This window comes from Chiloscyllium punctatum, chromosome 9 (assembly GCF_047496795.1).
Source record: "Chiloscyllium punctatum isolate Juve2018m chromosome 9, sChiPun1.3, whole genome shotgun sequence".
NCBI classification, from domain to species: domain Eukaryota; kingdom Metazoa; phylum Chordata; class Chondrichthyes; order Orectolobiformes; family Hemiscylliidae; genus Chiloscyllium; species Chiloscyllium punctatum.
In genome coordinates, this window is record NC_092747.1 from 43,049,453 (window position 1) to 43,068,579 (window position 19,127).

At 43.2% G+C, this 19,127-nt stretch overlaps 1 protein-coding gene across 1 annotated transcript in view; it reads left to right on the top strand.

Annotated features, from left to right (window-relative positions):
• Nucleotides 1-19,127, top strand: part of LOC140481338 (mitochondrial intermediate peptidase-like) — a 159,149-nt gene that overhangs the window by 101,682 nt on the left and 38,340 nt on the right. Inside the window, exon 15 of the mRNA XM_072577353.1 lies at nucleotides 17,200-17,274. Coding sequence (XP_072433454.1) covers nucleotides 17,200-17,274 — 75 coding nt within the window. The remainder of the gene's footprint in view (nucleotides 1-17,199; nucleotides 17,275-19,127) is intronic.

Genomic DNA, 19,127 nt, shown 5'->3' on the forward strand with positions numbered 1-19,127 from the left:
ATACTGTCACATTTTAGCTGACTTTATTTATTTGTATCCACGCTTTCATGATTTTTAAATACTAGATATATGCACTCAGATATTTGTATTGTGTTTTTCTTTCAAATGTATTGTTTCACTTGTCACCACATTACATTTCATTTGCCACCAGTAATACATATGTGCCTCTGAAATCTTTTGTAGCCATGTTCACTGTTGGCCAAACTTTGTACTTTTGTTTTTTCAGAAAGTTTCAAGCTTATGGTCACTATACCAAAGTTCAAATCAGCTTGTACACCAAAGGCAGGTACCCTGACCCTCTACCAAAAATCGCGCTAGTTCAGGGACAGTAATGTAATGCAAGAGGTTTTAGTGTCCTGTTTCAGTGTGTTTTTTTCCATTATTCATACATGGGATATGGGCATTGCTGGTTAGGACATCTCTAATTGATCCAATGAAGCTAGTAGCAAGCTGTCTTCCTGAAGTACTGCAGTCCTTGGAATGTATGGTTGGGAAAGGAGTTCCAGAAATTTGAGAGAACCACAATATATTTCCAAGTCAATGTGGTGAGTAACTTGAAGGAGAACCTACAAATGGTGGTTTTCCCATGCTTTTGTTACTCTCTTCTTTCTAGGTGATAGAGGTCATGGGTTTAAAAAGTGCTGAAGAGCCTTGGTGGATGGTACACATTGCTACCACTGTGTGTTGATAGTGAAGGTAGTGAATGTTCAAGCTGATAACTAGGGTGCTTAGCAAGCTGGCTGCTTTCTCCTGGATGTGTTGCTTGAGTGTTTTTTGGAACTGCATCTTCCAGACAGTTGGAGACAGTATTTCATCACATTCCTAGCTTTTGCATTGCAGATGCAACAGAAGTGAATTGCTCGCCACAGAATTTCTAACCTCTGACCTGCGTTTTTAACAACTATATTTATATGGCCAGTCCCATTCAGTTTAATAATCAACCACAAGATGTTGATAGTGGAGTATTTGGTGACGGTAATGCCATTGAGAGTCAAGGGGCGATTGTAAGATTGGCTGTTGTTGGAGATGGTCATTGTGGGGTACTTGTGTGGTATGAATATTGCTTGCCATGTATCAGTCAAGATCAGGTCTTGCTGCATTTCGAAATGGACTGCTTCAGTGTCTGAAGAGTAGTGAATGTTGAGCATTGTGTAATCATCAGTGAACAGCCCCATTTCTGATGTTATGATGGAGGGAAGGGTGAAGCAGGTGAGGATAGCAGGGTCAAGGACACTACTGTGAGGAGCTTCTGTAGTGATATCCTGGGAATGAGATTATTAGCCTCCAACAACCACAACAATCTTCTTTCCTGTTAGCTGTGACTCCAAATAGTGGAAAGTGTTCCTACTGGTTCTCATTAAGTCTAGTTTTGCTAGGAAGTCTTGATTGTATACTTATTTAAATGTGGCCTTTATATCAAGGATATTCTGTTTCACAGCACCTCTGAAGTTCAGTCTTTTGTCCATGTTTAGACTAAGGCTTAATGAGTTCAGGTGTCGGATGGCCCTGGCAGAACCCAAAGTGAGCATTGGTGAATGGGCTATTCTCCTGCAAGTGCTGCTTGAAAGTATGTAAAAGCGGAAAGAACTGTTGATGCTGCAAATGAGAAACAAAAACAGAAGTTGGTGGAAAAACTTAGCAGGTCTGGCAGTATCTGTGGAGAGAAACCAGAGTTAACATTTCATGTTGAGTGACCCTTTCTCAGAATTTGAACCGAAATGTTAACTCTGATTTCCCTCAGTGACTTCGCTGATCAAGAACATGTTAAAGAGGCAGTACTTGGCCAATTGGATCCATCTTTCTTTTTGTGGTTGGGATGTACCTAAACCATTTTCCTTTTACTTAGTATAGTATGGATTTCCCCAAGAATTAGTATTCTTGCGAATTGTCCCAATGCATGCAAAACAAAAAGCTTGGGCAAAATGTGTCTTCTCTTAGCAACATGACTACTTGTTTTGCATTTCTCACTTCATTTCATGATTTGATTCTTAATTATTTCTTAGATGTTATTGTTCTGTCCAGCGAAGACACATGGAAATTAACTATTCTATTCATTTGCTGTTCCCCTATTTCCCATTTTCTCCCAGATGGGGTAATGGTTGTCATCACAGTATTGTTCATGAGAGTTGACGGAGTGCAATATTAGAAAGTGACTGTCCTTCAAAAGTACTTTATTGGCTGTAAAGTGCTTAGAGATGTTCATGAAAGGTGTTGAATAAATTCTAATCTTTTATTAGATGACGAAGCTAATTTTCTGACGTGCAATAGATTAGTAAGAATAAACAAAAAGAAAAAACATCTTAGAGCAAAGAAATGCAAATAGTTTGCAATTCCAAGTTCTCCAACAAACCCCGATTTTATTTTCTGCAAGTATAAACCTTAAATAGTTCATCAGTACATGACATTCATGTCCATGATTTGTGATGACTTTTCCTTTGATTTTTGTGCTTTCTGAAGCTTTTTTGCTTTTTGCCTCAGGTCTGATTAATCATTTAATTACTACACTGCTTCTTCTTGAACATGATTCTTGAATTTTTATTGCTGATACTTGTCTTTTTAATAATGCTTTTTGAGAGCCCCCTTCATCTTATGAATGTCAGTGTTTAATTACAAGATTCGAAGTATATTTTCCCATGCCGATCATGTTGTCATTCACCTTGGGCTTAACCTTCTTTCCAATTTTATCTCCTAGAGAGGAAAAGGTTATCCATCTCCACCAATCTACTAACTGCCAGTAAATTACTACACTGCCATTTGGACAAATCATTTGTGTGAACTGGTGATCTACCACTTTGCAGCTGTTGTATATATATGTAAAATATGTAATCTGGCTAAGAAAAGTTATTAACAATAATGAGCAACTACATTCCCTAAATTCTAAACATTTTGAAGCAAAGTTTTTGAATTTTCATTTGCTAGTCAGTGAACAGAAATCTCTTGATTAGGTATTCACTTGATTTACGTTCATACAATTGTGGGGAAAATCACCAACCTCTGAGTCAGAGTCAGAGTTCAACGAGCTCCGGGGAGAGAAAGACACCAACAGCACAGTGGTCAGCTGTGATTCTTCTCTCAACCCGGAGCACATGACAAGATATTTTATACATTTTGTAATATAGTAGATCAGTGATGAGGTTATTGTCCTTGTAGCATAGATTGTGTATTGTAAACATTGCAGAATCTTTGATAGTTTCTGTGCGGTTATTGTCAGTTCGAGCGCAGTCGTTATCAGTTTCAGTGTCTGTGTAGAAGTCCATTGCTGTAGTAATGGGCGCTAATCGCTCTTCCTGAGAAGGATGATTACTGCAGCCCTGGCTATTGTCACTCTGTATTGAGTCCATATCAAACTGTTACCATTTCTATCAAAAGTGTTGGCTGGACCCAAACACTTCAGCGGGCAGTATATGTGCGTTCTCTCCCCCACCTGCCTTAAACTAATCAACTAGGTTGTGAGTACACTGTGTTGGCATCCTGGTGGCCCTAGGCAGTATCTATGTTTGCTTTGCTGTTCTATCCATTTTGTAGTCCAGCGGCCATCTTGTGTGTCAAGTGGCCAACTTATGGCTCAGTGGCCATCTTGTGTATCTGTGTGCATAGTGTCACCCTGCCCTATGCCACCTCCCACTTCACTCCCTGCTTTGTGGTAAAGGAGGCAACTTTGGAGATCTCCTGCAGACCGCCCAATTCACATGTAGAGGTAGGTCACCTCTAGGAGCTCCTCCTCCTGAGAGGTATCATGAAGTGCCAGTTTTGTTGGGGGCTCATTTGTGGCGACACTCGCTGCGTGCAGTTCCCGTCCGTAGCACCTTACAGCAGAGCTTTAAACACCCGAGGCCCACACAGAATGCCAGCTTGAGTGCAATCAGGAGAACTACCCTGCATGCCAAATAGGGTCCCCAATTTAACCAGTTGCCTGTAATTGTGGCTCCTGTCGAAAATTATCTAGCTGGTCTGGTATATTCTTAACTGCATCTATAATGTTACAAGAGTCATTAATAACATGGGTGATACAATTGTTACCAATAATTGTACAAACTCCCCCTTGCTGTTGCTAATTGATAATCCACCTTGTAACTGTCTGCTGTATGTAGAATCTGAGTTCAACCAACTCTGTATTAATTGCTTTGAGAGAGTTTTGAGGTATAATTGCTGAAGATAGTCAGGCCACATACAAGGTAATTTTGGTTTTTAGCGCTGACGATCCCTGCTGTGCCCCCCAAAGATAGAGATCGAGATCCCAAGAATCCATATCCCAATGATGACCCCAAAATGGTGGGGATCTTGCAGTCAGCACAGAACTCCTGGCTGATGGAGCAGGTCACTATCCTTCTCCGAACATGTCCCCTGCTGGGGCATGGTGCAGTTAGGGGTGTAATTGTCCCTACTGCGAACAGGTTTGGGAGGTCTGGGGTGTCTGTTGCATAAGTCCACTTAAATAGAAAAAGCAATCCCTTCATCGCTCGGTAACGTACATTGTCGTGTCCTTCCGTCTGTCTGTTCACCCATGTTGCCCTTTATGACTCGGGTGTTCCCCCCGAGCTGGTAAGTATTGAACGGGTATGTCCATGTGGCAGAGCTGACATGGGTGCCATTACACTCACCACATATGAACTGTCTACCTGCGGTCACATTCAAGCATGCCTGCTCACTGCAGGTGCAGGTAAACTGTCTCCTAGTAACTGCATAGTGCTGATAAGTGCATTGTGTCTGGACACGAGTCATTTTTGGGAACCGGGGTATAAATGCATCCCCATCCCGGCTCTGTGAAACACAGCGGGTAATTACCGGGTTTTCACTGGGTCTCTGCAGGTACAGGTGTCCCCACTTATTACCACATCATATGGCCCATTCCATTTTGGGGCAAAGCTTGGTTTGTCAGGCAGTGCTCGCACCAGGATGCAGCTTCCTGCTGCTGGGACCTCAGGGAAGATTTTGAGTTCCCCTGCTTTGTCAGTTACAGATTTCCACATCCCTTTCAACTGGGTGCTTAATTTTATCACATATCGCTGAATTTTGTCTTTTAGTGGATCCACATCAGTGCCACCTGTGATTATTGTCTCTGGCAATTGTATTGCTCACCCGGTAGTTAATTCATTTGGTGTTAGCCCTGTTGCCTGATTGGTGGTGGCTCTTAATCTCGTTAGTCTGGCTGGCAGCCCCTCAGCCCATGATCTGCCTGAGGTTTGCATAGCCTTAACTAAAGTTTTTTTGAGCGTTCTATTCATTCCCTCTACCGTCCCTGAGTGCTGGGGGTGATAGGGAATGTAAAATTTTTGTCTAATGCCGAGTAATTGGCAGACAGTCTTCATGACCTTGCCAGTAAAATGCGTCCCTTGGCCGGAGTCGATCTGGAGAAGTACCCCTCCACCTCTGGATTACCTCCTCCGCTAATATTCTGGTTACAGTGGTCGCGGTGCAGCTTTTGGTTGGGAATGCCTCTACCCACTGGGTGAATTGGTCGATAATGACCAGGCAGTATGTTTTCCCACGGGAAGGTGGAAGTGGCCCTGTAAAATCTATCTGAAGGTATTCCTAGCGTCCCCAGGGTCGGGGCTGGTGTCCCTTCCTAACTTTTATGGGTCTCCCTGGGTCAAACCGTGAATCAGCAGTACTTGGCCACGTCTCTTCCCATTCCCTTCCACCACCACTCTCTCCCTAGGCTTGCTATCATGGCCTCCCTACTTGTATGGGAGAGCCCGTGGTGCAGTTCAAGCAATGTGTTCTGTATACACACTGGTGCTACCACTTTGTCTGCTCGCCTTCAGACACTATCCTCCCTTTTGAATGCTCCCTGCAGTTCCCATTTTTCTCTCTCTCTCTTCCTGCAGGGTGCCCTCCTGTCGCTGCTGAATTTGGATAGCATCTTTTACTAATTCAATAGTGGCTAGTGCAGCCTCTTTAATGGCTTCTTGTTCTAGGGCTTTCTGAGCTGCTCGGTCTGCTGGCTGGTTTCCTTTGAATTTTAGCCAACCTGGGCTCTCCTTTGCTGGCTCCTTTTGATGGTCTTTTATTTTTATTACTGCAGCCTCTTTTGGCTGTTCACTGGCATGCAATAGTGCCTGAATTCTTAATTGGTGTTTGAAAGGTTCCCCCTTGCAGTTGTGAGCATTCTTCTGCCCCATGCCACCATGTAGTCATGGACTACACCGAAGGCATATTGACTGTCTGTGTATATATTCACGGTTTTTCCTTTTGCTAGTTCCAATGCTTTGGTGAGTGCTACCTGTTCTGCTGCCTGTACAGACTGACTTCCATCAACCCTTCTGGACATAACTGTTTCTAACTTACCATTTGCCGCAGTCCATCCTGTTTTGGGTGACCCTGCTACATATTTCTGTGACCCATCCATGAAGAGGGTCTCCTCAGCTATGTCTGGGTGGCTATCTTTTCACTCTTTCCCCTGTCTTCATCCCCATCTATATTCCCACAGTTGTGCAGTTCCCCTGTGTCTAGAATTCCCTCAGCTGGGTTTTTTCCTGTATCCCTAACTATTACCACAGACCGACCTTGGCGTAAAAGAACTGCCTCCCACTTTGCCCGTCTCATATTGGAGACGGCCCTCAGTTTCCCTGTGTTTAGCATCTCTACTAGGGTGTGTTTAGTGTGGAGGATGACGTTCCCTGTCATTACTATGGGCTCGCTAACCCTAACGGCCCAAGCAGCACAGTCTAAGGCTGCTGTGCACCTGGGCTTCCCGGTGACTACTGGCCCTTCTGTCGTTGAGTAGTACCCTACGGGCCTTCTCCTGCTCCTGTGGTCTTGGGTGACCACTGCGGAGTAAAATCCTCCCTCATTATTACAGTGGATGTGAAAACCCTTGCTGGGATCTGGCAGCCCTAGCCCGGGGGCCGATATGAGTCGAGGCCCAAGACATTTCTGACTCCCCAGACAGTGACAGGTCGTGGCATCTGTTGGATTGCCTTCTTGCGGTTGTTGGGCATTTCTTTGAGTCTTTGGGATATAAGGTGTCCCAAGCATCAGCTTTATGTTTTGCCAATTTGTGCCTTTGTGGGGCTAACTTTTAACCCTGCGGTTGCCAATTCCTGTAATGCTAGATATAAAGCTTCCTGGTCAAGACTAGAGTGGTGCTGGAAAAACACGGCAGGCCAGGCAGCATCCGAGGAGCATCAGGAATGAGCTGATGAAGGGCTTTTGCCCAAAACATTGATTTTCCTGCTCCTCTGATGCTGCCTGACCTGCTGTGTTATTCCAGCACCACTCTAATCTTTACTCTAATCTCCAGCATCTGCAGTACCCACTTCTGTCTAGTTGATAAAGCTTCCTGGTGTCCTGACTCGGACTCTAAGGCAATTAGAATATCATCTACATATTGGAGGGCAGTGCTACCCTCTGGTAAATCTATTCTCTTCAGAATGTCGTTCATCACCTTAGAAAAATAGTGGGGCTGTTGTGGAACCCTTGTAGTAGGCAAGTCCGGGTGTACTGCCTGTCCCTTAGTGTAAAAGCGAATTTGTTCTGGGACTCAGGGTGTAACAGGAGAGACCACAACCCATTGGGTATGTCTAAAACAGTAAAAATCTTGTGTCAGGGGACCAAGCCCTTTAAATGGTGGAGGGGTCTGCTACAATGGGGTGCAATTTAGAGGTGACAATATTTAGTCCTGTATAATCAGTGGTGAGCCTGTAGCTCCCATCAGGCTTTATTACTGGCCATGTTGGGGACTTTGTACTTGTGGTTGCCTTCTGTCTCACTAGTCCTTTCACTATCTCCATAACTGCTTTTTCTGCTTCGCGTTTTATTGCCAATGGGGCTTATGCCTGGGAACTCTTATGGGATCTATGTTAACTAGACCTGTATCTAACTTTGTTTCTGCCCATGCTCTGGGGTCGGAGGTGCAGATGGCTCCGATCGCTCCTTTTTGAGGTTCCAGTCCCTACTGGTGACTGTAGCCACTTTAATAGTTTTATATTAGATATTAGATTAGATTACTTACAGTGTGGAAACAGGCCCTTCGGTCCAACAAGTCCACACCGCCCCATACCCCAAACCCAACCATACCCCTACATTTACCCCTTACCTAACACTACGGGCAATTTAGCGTGGCCAATTCACCTGACCCTGCACATCTTTGGACTGTGGGAGGAAACCGGAGCACCCGGAGGAAACCCACGCAGACACGGGGAGAACGTGCAAAGTTTCAAGGTGACTTATAAGTTTCTCAATCTTGGTCTTTCGACTGTCCTTTCTGGGCCAAATCAATTTGCCTTTTGCATAGTTGATTCGAAAATTATATTCTCTTATGAGGTCATTCATTGCCTATTATGATGCCCTCATTATTTTGGCATATGTAGAATTTCATGGGGATATATATATAATGTTTATTTCTGAGGTTAGTTTTGCTTAGGTAAGCTGATGTTTTATCCTCTCCTATCCTGGTGAAGTGATAATTTTATTTGTGTGGGGTAAGGGTAAGTTTGTGATGGATACAGCTGCTCCTGTGTCTACTAGCATCTCACATTTCCTCCCTCCTATTATTGTGGGCATGTAAATTCTTCCCTCTCCCTCACCCTCACGAATGAGGGCAGCTGGTTATCAGTTGTGCTGACCTCGGGACTCCCGCGGTTCAGCTGTGTTCCGGGTGGTGTTTGGGGATGTCCCATGCTTTACCCAGCACACTGCTTCTATGTATCTTATTCTATTGCAGTAGCTGCAGTATTTTGCATTGTTCCCTGCTCTTTTCCCCACTCATGGGGCCCTTCATTCTCTAGCAAAGTATCGCTGTCCACCACAGTTGTGGCAGGATAGTTTTTTTTCTATTGTCTCCTCCATTCCGGTAAGGCTGCTCTGTCAGGTCTTGCCTTTATTGCAGGAGCTTCTGCCTCCTGCACCCTGCTAGCCCACTCAACTAGATCATCATAATCCTGGGACATTTAGTCCCACTTTCAGGTTGGCTTGGTAGGTGTTGGAGAGCCTGTCTCTAAAAGCTTGGATGAATGCCTGGTCTCCCTGATCTGGGTTTGCTTGTCCTGAGCATTCCTGATTGACCCTAAATAATTGTTTCCCATACTCAGAGACTCCTTCCCATTGAAGTTGCTTCATGTTCGTGATCGTGATCTTGTTCCAGTTCATGGGAGCATTTCCTAGCACCCTCTGGATTTTGTCTTTAAAATTGGCGAAGGGGGCCTGCTGGGCATCTATCTCAGCTGTAAAGGTGATGGCAAGTATACATCATCCTCCCCTAAAGTCTGGGGCTGCTGTGACATTGGGTCCGCTACCTGTCTCCACTTGTCCACTGTGCCCTACCCATACACTATCCAGCTCTTCCCAGAACCTGGTGTTTGTGCTTCAGGGCTATAATTTGCCCAGGGAGGCCATAATTTGCTGCCTCTCCCCTGGGTTGAAGGGTTTATGATTTGCTTTGGGCTGTAAGCCTGTTCCTTCTCTAGTAATTGTTATACTCTTGCATGGTTCGTCCAACAGAGGGAGCAGTTGGTCCCTGCTAGACAGCCTCATAAGGAGGAAGTGAACTTCTGTCTAAATTTTTGTGCTCCTTCCTTCGCTCCTGTCTAACTCTTGTATTCTGTCCTCCAGCTCTTCAACTTGTTCCTGGTCCTTTGTCCACCTACTCATGGAGGCACTCATTGTTCAATTCGGCCTGTTAACTGGTATACTAACATTTCCCTTATCTTTTTAGGTTTATTCCATTTCTGTTTATCTATCCACTCTCTGTCGTGCTACTGTCCGGGATAGATCCCAACCGCTTTTCTTCATTTACTCAGTCAACCCTTGTCTGTCCAACTTATATTTCTTAATAAGGAAACCTTAAAACGTTGATCTACCTTTTAGCAGATTGTGTACCCCCGGATACCACCAACTGTAAAGTATCCCTAACCAGTGGGGACTTCTCTACCCTCAGCCAATAATACTGTCCCAGCGCCAGCCGTATGGCTGTAGCAGCCTCCTAGCAAGGTGTGCTCTCTACCGGTGGGACTTCTCTACCCTCCCGGCCACCACTACTAGTAGTTACCTACCGGTTGGCTGGGAATGCTGGATCAACAGGGTGTGCTCTCTACTGGGAGTCCTCTACCATTCTGGCCTCTACTGACCCAACATCTCTCGATAGGCCCAGAAACCTACCTCTAGCCCGGTGTGCTCTTTACCGGTGGGACCCTTTACCCTCCTGGCCACCACCACTATTCAAGCTCTGTCGTTCTACTACAGACGTTTACTCACAGTGTCCATGTTCATCACCTTGGCACTCCACTGATGTTTGGCTCTTGGTCAGAGTGATCAATTCCTCTTCCCCACCACATTGAAAATTGCAAGTACAGACAGCACCCAACTTTTAACTTAAACTCTGCTTTGCTCTCCCCTACAGAGTCCAGTTACTTGACTTTGCTACTCACAGCTCCTAGTGCCCTGGGTGCCTCAATTCCCACTTCAAATCCCAACCTTCATATGGTGGGGTGGGGTGGAGGGGTAGGGGCTACCCCTCTTAACAAAGGGTTTGGGGTAGGGCTTTTGAGACAGGCACTATCTTGTCCTCTGGCTGTTTCAGCACAAACAGCAGGTTCTTAAAGCAGTTGCTACAGTAAAACACTTATTCTCCACGGACATGCACCTTTTTTTTTAACTCCGTACTGTAGCAAGTTACACATTACAATCAGTATATCTTTTAAACTGTGTCTTTGGACCAGTCTGCCTCTTCCCGTTTGCAGTTACAAATTGGTTCTTACCCCGATCCCCCGATAGTGACCTTCGACCAGGGTGCCAGTAATAAGAACCCTGCTCGCAGCGCCAATTGTTGTGGGGAAAATCACCAGTCTCGGCGCCGGAGTCAGGGTTCAATAACAGAGATTATTGTACAAGGAAATACCAGAGCTCCAGGGAGATAGAAACACCAACAGCACAGTGGTCAGCTGTGATTCTTCTCTCAACCTGGAGCACACGTCAAGACACTTTTATACATTTTGTAATATTATAGGTGATGAAGTTATTGTCTTTATAACATAGTTTGTTGATTGTAAACATTGCAGAATCGTTGATAGTTTCTGTGCGGTCGTTGTCAGTTTCAGTGCAGACATTGTCAGTTTCAATGTCTGCGCGGAAGTCCATTGCTGTAGTAATAGGCGCTAATTGCTCTTCCTGAGAAGGATAATTACTGTAGCCCTGGCTATTATCACTTTGTATTGAGTCTGTATCAAACTGTTAGCATTTCTATCAAAGGTGTTGGCTGGACCAGACACTTTGGCAGGCAGTATGCGCTACTCATGTGTATTCTCTCCCCCACCTGCCTTAAATTAATCAACTAGGTTATGAGTGCATTGTGCTGGCATCCTGGTGGCCCTAGGCAGTATCTGTGTTTGCTGTGCTGTCTCTCTCCATTTTGTGGTCCGGCGGCCATTCTTGTGTGTCAAGTGACCAACGTATGGCTCAGCAGCCATCTTGTGTGTCCATATGCCGAGTATCACCCTGCCCCCTTGCCCTCTCCCACTTCATAGTGAACTGTTTTCTTGAAATTGTATTCAATTAGGTTTTTTTTCTATTTTAGAATATGTCAGTACTTCCTGAAGCCAGAAACATTAGTGATTTTTTCTTATGTGCCAGCTGTGACAAAGCATGAAGGTGTAGATATATTTATTTACCATGTGTATTACTTCAGTTGTGCTATCAGATTGTCCCAGGGCAGGAGGGGAGCTTGCTTCTGAACCAGCAAATCAGCTAATATCGGTGTTGCAGCTGTTTTAAATAGTACATTTGCTTTTCTAATGGAGACTAAATATTAGACTAGTTTTATTAAAGTGAAATGATGATGGGATTTTTGTATGATGGGTCATGTTTGCTGCGCCATTTCTTCATGTAGCAAATGCATTGAAGCAGTCAGTTATAATAACTCAATTCTGGGATCTCAAAACTGGACTTCATTATCTCACTCAGTTTTCATTTCGATTCATAAATCCCAGACTTGGTGTCTATTTAATGTAAAAATAGCAAGAACTGGAGAAACGTAGCAGATCTGGCAGCATCTGTGAAAACAAAATCAGAGTTTTCAGTCTTATTTTCTATATTACACTGTCTGCTTTCATAGGTTTCTAAATTTTAAAATATTTTGAATGTGTACCTAAGTGAGACCAATTTATTGAACTAGAGGTTAACAACCAAAGGAATTAAAATCTGCTTTAAAGAAACTAAAAATATTTATAGCAATAACACAATGTTTCATGCTTCAAAGACTGAATGTAGCCTTTTGTGAGGAAGGATTTATGAACAACGTGGACTGCATTTTTGACAACAATAACCATCTTCCATTATGTAGTGCCCTTAATATAAAACTTCCTTGACAGAAGAGTCAGCAAACAAATTTTGACGCTGAAATGCACACTAAAACATTAGGCCGGGTTACAAAAAGCTTTGTCAGAGATGGATTTTAACCAACATCATAAAAAAGCAGAAAGACGGAGATAATTAAGGAAGTAATTGCAGAGCTTAACATGTTAGGAACTAAAGACGTGGTCTGTTTTTCTTGAACAACTTTAAACAAATCCCAGAAGCTCATTGATAGCTGCCTCATTTACTGGGTTTAAGGTAATTTGTTCTCTACTTAGTTTGTAGAGAGGATGCTCCATGATATTGTGCTGCAGTTTGTTTCTCCCTACACATATAAACAGCTTTTACTGAGGCCCCATTGGTGGATGGAGGTCAGTTGCACAGAGGCCTCTGCTATCTTGAATCTTTTCAGCAATGTAGTTTTTGAGTTTAGTTTTTGCACTGGTAGTTCAAACCCTAGCATTTGACAGATGGGGATTGTCAGTGATTTCACCTCCCATGTTAACATTTTTGAACCATCTGGTAGATCTTGCCCAAGAAGTGCTGAAAATGTGTTGCTGGAAAAGCGCAGCAGGTCAGGCAGCATCCAAGGAGCAGGAGAATCGACGTTTCGGGCATGAGCCCTTCTTCAGGAATGAGGAAAGTGTGTCCAGCAGGCTAAGATAAAAGGTAGGGAGGAGGGACTTGGGGGAGGGGCGTTAGAAATGCGATAGGTGCAAGGAGGTTAAGGTGAGGGTGATAGGCCGGAGAGGGGGTGGGGGCAGAGAGGTCGGGAAGAAAATTGCAGGTTAGGAAGGTGGTGCTGAGTTCGAGGGTTGGGACTGAGACAAGGTGGGGGGAGGGGAAATGAGGAAACTGGAGAAATCTGAGTTCATCCCTTGTGGTTGGAGGGTTCCTAGGCGGAAGATGAGGCTCTCTTCCTCCAGCCGTTGTGTTGCTATGGTCTGGCGATGGAGGAGTCCAAGGACCTGCATGTCCTTGGTGGAGTGGGAGGGGGAGTTGAAGTGTTGAGCCACGGGGTGGTTGGGTTGGTTGGTCCGGGTGTCCCAGAGGTGTTGTCTGAAACGTTCTGCAAGTAGGCAGCCTGTCTCCCCAATGTAGAGGAGGCCACATCGAGTGCAGCGGATGCAGTAAATGATGTGTGTGGAGGTGCAGGTGAATTTGTGGTGGATGTGGAAGGATCCCTTGGGGCCTTGGAGGGAAGTAAGGGGGGAGGTGTGGGCGCAAGTTTTGCATTTCTTGCAGTTTCAGAGGAAGGTGCCGGGAGTGGAGGTTGGGGGGTGGGGGGTGTGGACCTGATGAGAGAGTCACAGAGGGAGTGGTCTTTTCGGAACGCTGATAGGGGAGGGGAGGGAAATATATCCCTGGTGGTGGGGTCCGTTTGGAGGTGGCGTTTGGAAATGACGACGGATGATACGATGTATGTGGAGGTTGGTGGGGGGGTGGTAGGTGAGGACCAGTGGGTTCTGTCCTGGTGGCGATTGGAGGGGTGGGGCTCAAGGGCGGAGGAGCGGGAAGTGGGTCTCATTTGCGAACATTTGGCCCATATTCCTCTTAACCCTTTCTATTCATAGATGCCTTTTAAATGTCGTAATTGTAAATGTACCAGCCTCCACAATCCTCTGGTTGTTCCATACACATCCACCCTCTGCATGAAATGTTGATCCTTGGGTTCCTTTCAAATTTTTCCCCTCTCACCTTAATCCTTTAGTTTTAGATTCCCCCAACATAGGAAAAAGACCTTGGCTATTCACCCTATCCATGCCCCTCATAATTCTATACACCTTTATAAGGTCACCCCTCAGCCTCTGACGGTCTAGGGAAAAAGCCTCAGCTTATTCAGTTTCTCCCCATAGCTCAAAACCTAAAGTTTCGGTATTGGAATACCGAACAACCCAGATGGCCTCCTTCTTCAAAGACCGCAATTTCCCCCCAGAGGTGGTCGACAAGGCTCTCCACCGCATCTCCTCCACTTCCCGCTCCTCCGCCCCCCCCCCCACTCCAGCCTATCACACTCACCTTAACCTCCTTCCACCTATCGCATTTCCAACGCCCCTCCCCCAAGTCCCTCCTCCCTACCTTTTATCTTAGCCTGCTGGACACACTTTCCTCATTCCTGAAAAAGGGCTCATGCCCGAAACGTCGATTCTCCTGCTGCTTGGATGCTGCCCCTGACCTGCGCTTTTCCAGCAACACATTTTCAGCTCTGATCTCCAGCACCTGCAGTCCTCACTTTCTCCTTGCCCAAGAAGTGACCTCACGTTGGCATGATGTAATCTTGTCTACTTGAGGCCAGGTGTGCAGATATCTTGTAAAGTGTAGGGTGGAAGGAGTTTCATAGATAGGGAAAGGTTGAAGCCATACAAGGATTTGAAAGAAACAATGACAAAGTTAAATTCAAGACAATGCTGGATCAGGAGCCAATGTATATTAGATTAGATTAGATTACTTACAGTGTGGAAACAGGCCCTTTGGCCCAACAAGTCCACACCGCCCCGCCAAAGTGCAACCCACCCATACCCCTAACCTAACACTACGGGCAATTTAGCATGGCCAATTCACCTGACGTGCACATCTTTTGGACTGCGGGAGGAAACCGGACCACCCGAAGGAAACCCACGCAGACACGGGGAGAACATGCAAACTCCACACAGTCAGTCGCCTGAGGCAGGAATTGAACCCAGGTCTCTGGCGCTGTGAGGCAGCAGTGCTAACCAGTGTGCCACCGTACCGCCCACAAATAATTGGCACTCCTGCTCTGATCCCTGTGACACTGCATAATTACAGCTTACTAGCCTGAAAATGCCTTCTTCATCTGCAATCATGGTGTGATAAGTAAGTGAGACTTGAGATTTAGAACAGAATAGCAAAGATTTGGATGTACTCAAGCTTATATAATATGTACGTTGAGAGGCTGGTCAGCAGAGCTTGGAATAGTAAGTCTAGACATAACAAATGGATGAATATGGGTTTTATCAGACAATAAGTTGAGGCAAACACAAATAAGGTCAAAATTATCATGATGGCAATTACACTTAGTCAGAAGCTAAACTCAATCATCCATTAGGACAATGAGATAGCAAGCAGAACCTTGGACCGTAACTGGCCGATTTCATTAGTGCTATAGGTTAATCTGAGACTAGCTTGTACTTCTTTAATTCAGTGGCTTCATTAGGTGCTTCTAATTTAACCATTAGAGTAAGTGATGGCCTAAAGGTATTATAACTAGACTATCAATCCTGGGTAATATTGTAGGGACCCTGGTTCAAATCCCTTATTGAGAAATGGTGGAATTTGAATTCAACAAGAAAGAAAAATGGAATCAAGAGTCTAATGATGACCATAAAACCACTGCCAATTATTGGAAAAACTCATCTGGTTTACTCATGTCCTTTAGGGAAGGAAACCTTACCTGGTCTGGTGCACATCATTCCAGATCCACAATGTGATTGACTCTTAACTGTTCTCGGGCCATAAGGGACAGCATAAATGCTGATTTCGCCATAAATGCTCATATCATTGCAGCAATGCTCCACATCCAGTAAACAAATGAATAAAAAAAGCTGCAAAGTACAGTTCTCCTACAGCTCAAAAATTCCATTCTTTTTTTGTTTATAGTGTGATTAACAAATAGTACTGAATTGCCAAATTATGTAACTTTATTTGTCTAGGTCTTGGATTGGCAGTGGTGCTATTCCAGTTGCATATTTTGGAGTCAAGTGTGATGCAAATTATGTGATTTATATATATTTTCAAAATAAATTCTTGAATATTTAGGTTCTTGAATTCTGGGTTGTATGAGAGACGTGGATATTTTTGTGTCTAAAGTTAATTTATTGTATTTCTGTATCTAAGGTAATTTGTTTCGAAACAGTTTTTGGGAAGTACCTGTGCATCACTAAAGCATTAGTATTTACGTTAGATTGTTTTACGACCAAGCAACATAAATTATGGGACCTCAAAGTTTGTTAGGAATCTCAGAACTTGCCTTTGTTTATGCTTGGAGGAAACATCCATAGCAGAGAGAGATTTTATTTTTTCTTCAACCAGACTGTGGTTTTAATGGTCCTGTGAAATCATGGATGAAAATACTTTTGGTGCTGCTTTGAAGGGAAAGGTATAGTGAAACAAGATTAGCTTGAAGTAAAGAGTTAATGTTAGTCCCATACCAAAAGTTTTGGGATAAAATCCTAAAGAGGTCATTTGTAGCTAAGTACGCTTAAGCTTAGGTGCTTGAATAGCTCCAAGACAAAATGTTATCTGTCTTTGGAGTCTATAAATTAAAGTCACAAGTGTCTTAAACCTATTGAGGTGTTAGCGACTGTGAGTGCTGTGCGAGTGGTGTTTAGGGTACTATAGGTGATGTAATTTTGATTTGATAGCATTGAATACTGTTTTGAGAGAAGGTAAATTTTTAGGTTCTGTATAGGGAATTGCCTTAATTTATTTAATTTATAAACAAGTGTTATGGGATTAATGTGATTATACTTGTATTCTGTATTTAAAGATCTCTCAATTTGTGTTATATAGCTTGTCTCGTTTATTCTATCTTAATTCTTTTTTTAATAAACTTTTGTTTTGTTGTTAAAAAATACCTGCAACATTACATGCTTATTTTTCAGTGAGTGACCATTATTAAAACCAAAACAGAAAAGAATTATGATCTGTCAAGCGTGATTTCAGTCTGATCTGACATATCCAGTAAGAACATCAGTTGGAACCATAACTCAAGCAAAAATGGTTATACGCTGCAATGCTGTTAAGAGATATGCATATGAAATAATAATATCAATATTATAATATAATTATAATATTATAATATAATATTAATATTTTATGAAAGCAGAAAAGTTGATTCACCGAGAAAACTAAGATGTGTAACCATTGTACATTTCTTGAATGCTTTTTCAGCCATTGCCTCAGAATATGGTTTCTCGGCTTTGTGAATCTAAGAAGCTTTGTGCTGCTGCAGACCTGCAACTTCAGGTAGGTAAATTTAGTTTCATTATCTTGGATTAAAGGGTTTTTTTTCCTAATCCTACTTTGAGTTTTAAGTTTGAAAACCAGTATTTGATAGACGATATAGCATCCACCACTAGTTCGGGTGGACATGATCAAATATTTGGACTGACTTTAAGACTTCTGCTCAAATGAGATGAACTTTGGGCTTATAAATTGTGGGCCTTCATATAAGGAACAGCAGAGCTATATGTCTATTGTTTAGCACTTGTCAATCTTGGTATATTCCAAATTTTTTTCTGTTAACTTTATTTGTACTTTGAGAATTTGGAAATATTTATTTGTCTCATTGTGCCTGGTATCATGATACTAAGAAACTCAGACACTGGGCAGATTATTATATAAATGTGATATTATCCAAAAGAGAAATGAAATATTTTTTATTTCTCTTCAACTTAGGATAACATGATGAAATGAACTGAGGGCTGTGTTGGTGCTCTAATTGTTTGTTATGCCAGTGAATAATGGCATCCACTCTCTCAGGAAAGAACTTCAGTGTCAGTAACACATCCCTTCATAGGAAAGGAGGGGAAATTGAAGGTGGTATCCCTGGACCAGTATTTCACACATTATGATAAAGGGCACTTTAGGGGATATTTAATGGCCAGTCACCTGCCTACTCCTAGCTGCGATAACATATACTAGAAGGAGACTTAAGGTATACAACAGCAGGGTAGATCTTTAATGCCCTCAGCCCCTTTTGTCTTTCAATGAGATTGTGATTGATCTCTAACCTAATCCTATGCTTCTAACTTTGCCCTTTGTGCCTTAATACCTTTGAGTAACTAAAATCTATTAATCTCATATTTTATACTTGCAGTTTATGTAGCATTGAATACTGTTTTGAGAGAAGTGAGAAATGGAAACTGGAGTACGCCATATGGCACATCAGAATGCTCAACTAGTCAATGAAATCATGGATGATCTAATCTTAGACTCTATGCACTGACTTGCCTGTTCATCATAACCCTCGACATTCTTCTAGTTAACAAATCTGTCCATGTCAGCCTTAAAATTATTCAATGACCAAGCCTTCACAGCTCTCTGAAGGTAGAAAATCCAAAGATCAGCTATCCTCCATGAGGACAAATTTCTCCTCCTCTGCTTTCAAAAGGGGTAAGTCCTTATTTTACATTTGTGCCCTCTAGTTTAACATTTTCCCAGAGGAGGAAATATTCTTTCAGCATCTACCATGTCAAGCCCTCTCAGAATCTTATTTCAAAATAATCACCTCTCATTCTTCTAAGCTCCAGCAAGATCATCCTAACCTGCTGAATCCTTTCCTCATTGTCACATTCCCATAAACACAACCTGCATATACCAGGAATCTTTTCTGAAATGCTTCCAGTGCAAGAAATATAATTCTTTTAATGAGGTGAATAAAATTTCATGCAAAACCCTTAGGTGTACTCTAACTAATACTCTGCACAGTTGTAGCAAAAATTCCCTTTTCAGTAAAGACCATTTTGCCTTCCTGGTTATTTGCTGGACGTATGTGTTAACTTGTTGAGATTTATGAATAAGAACACCCAAGTTCCTCTTTACACCGCTTATGTAGTCCCTCTCTATTCAAATAATATTTTATTCTCAAAATAATATTTATTTTCTATTACTCCAAATAAAGTGGATTACCTCTCTGTTTTCCCACATTATATGCCACATGCCATCTTTTTTTTTATTCAGTTAGGGGATGAGGGCATTGCTGGTTGGGCCAGCATTTGTTGCCCATCCGTAGCTGCCCTGGAGAAGGTGGTGGTAAGTTGCCTTTGTGAACTGCTGCAGTTCCACTTTCTGTAGGTAGACGCACAATGCCATTAATG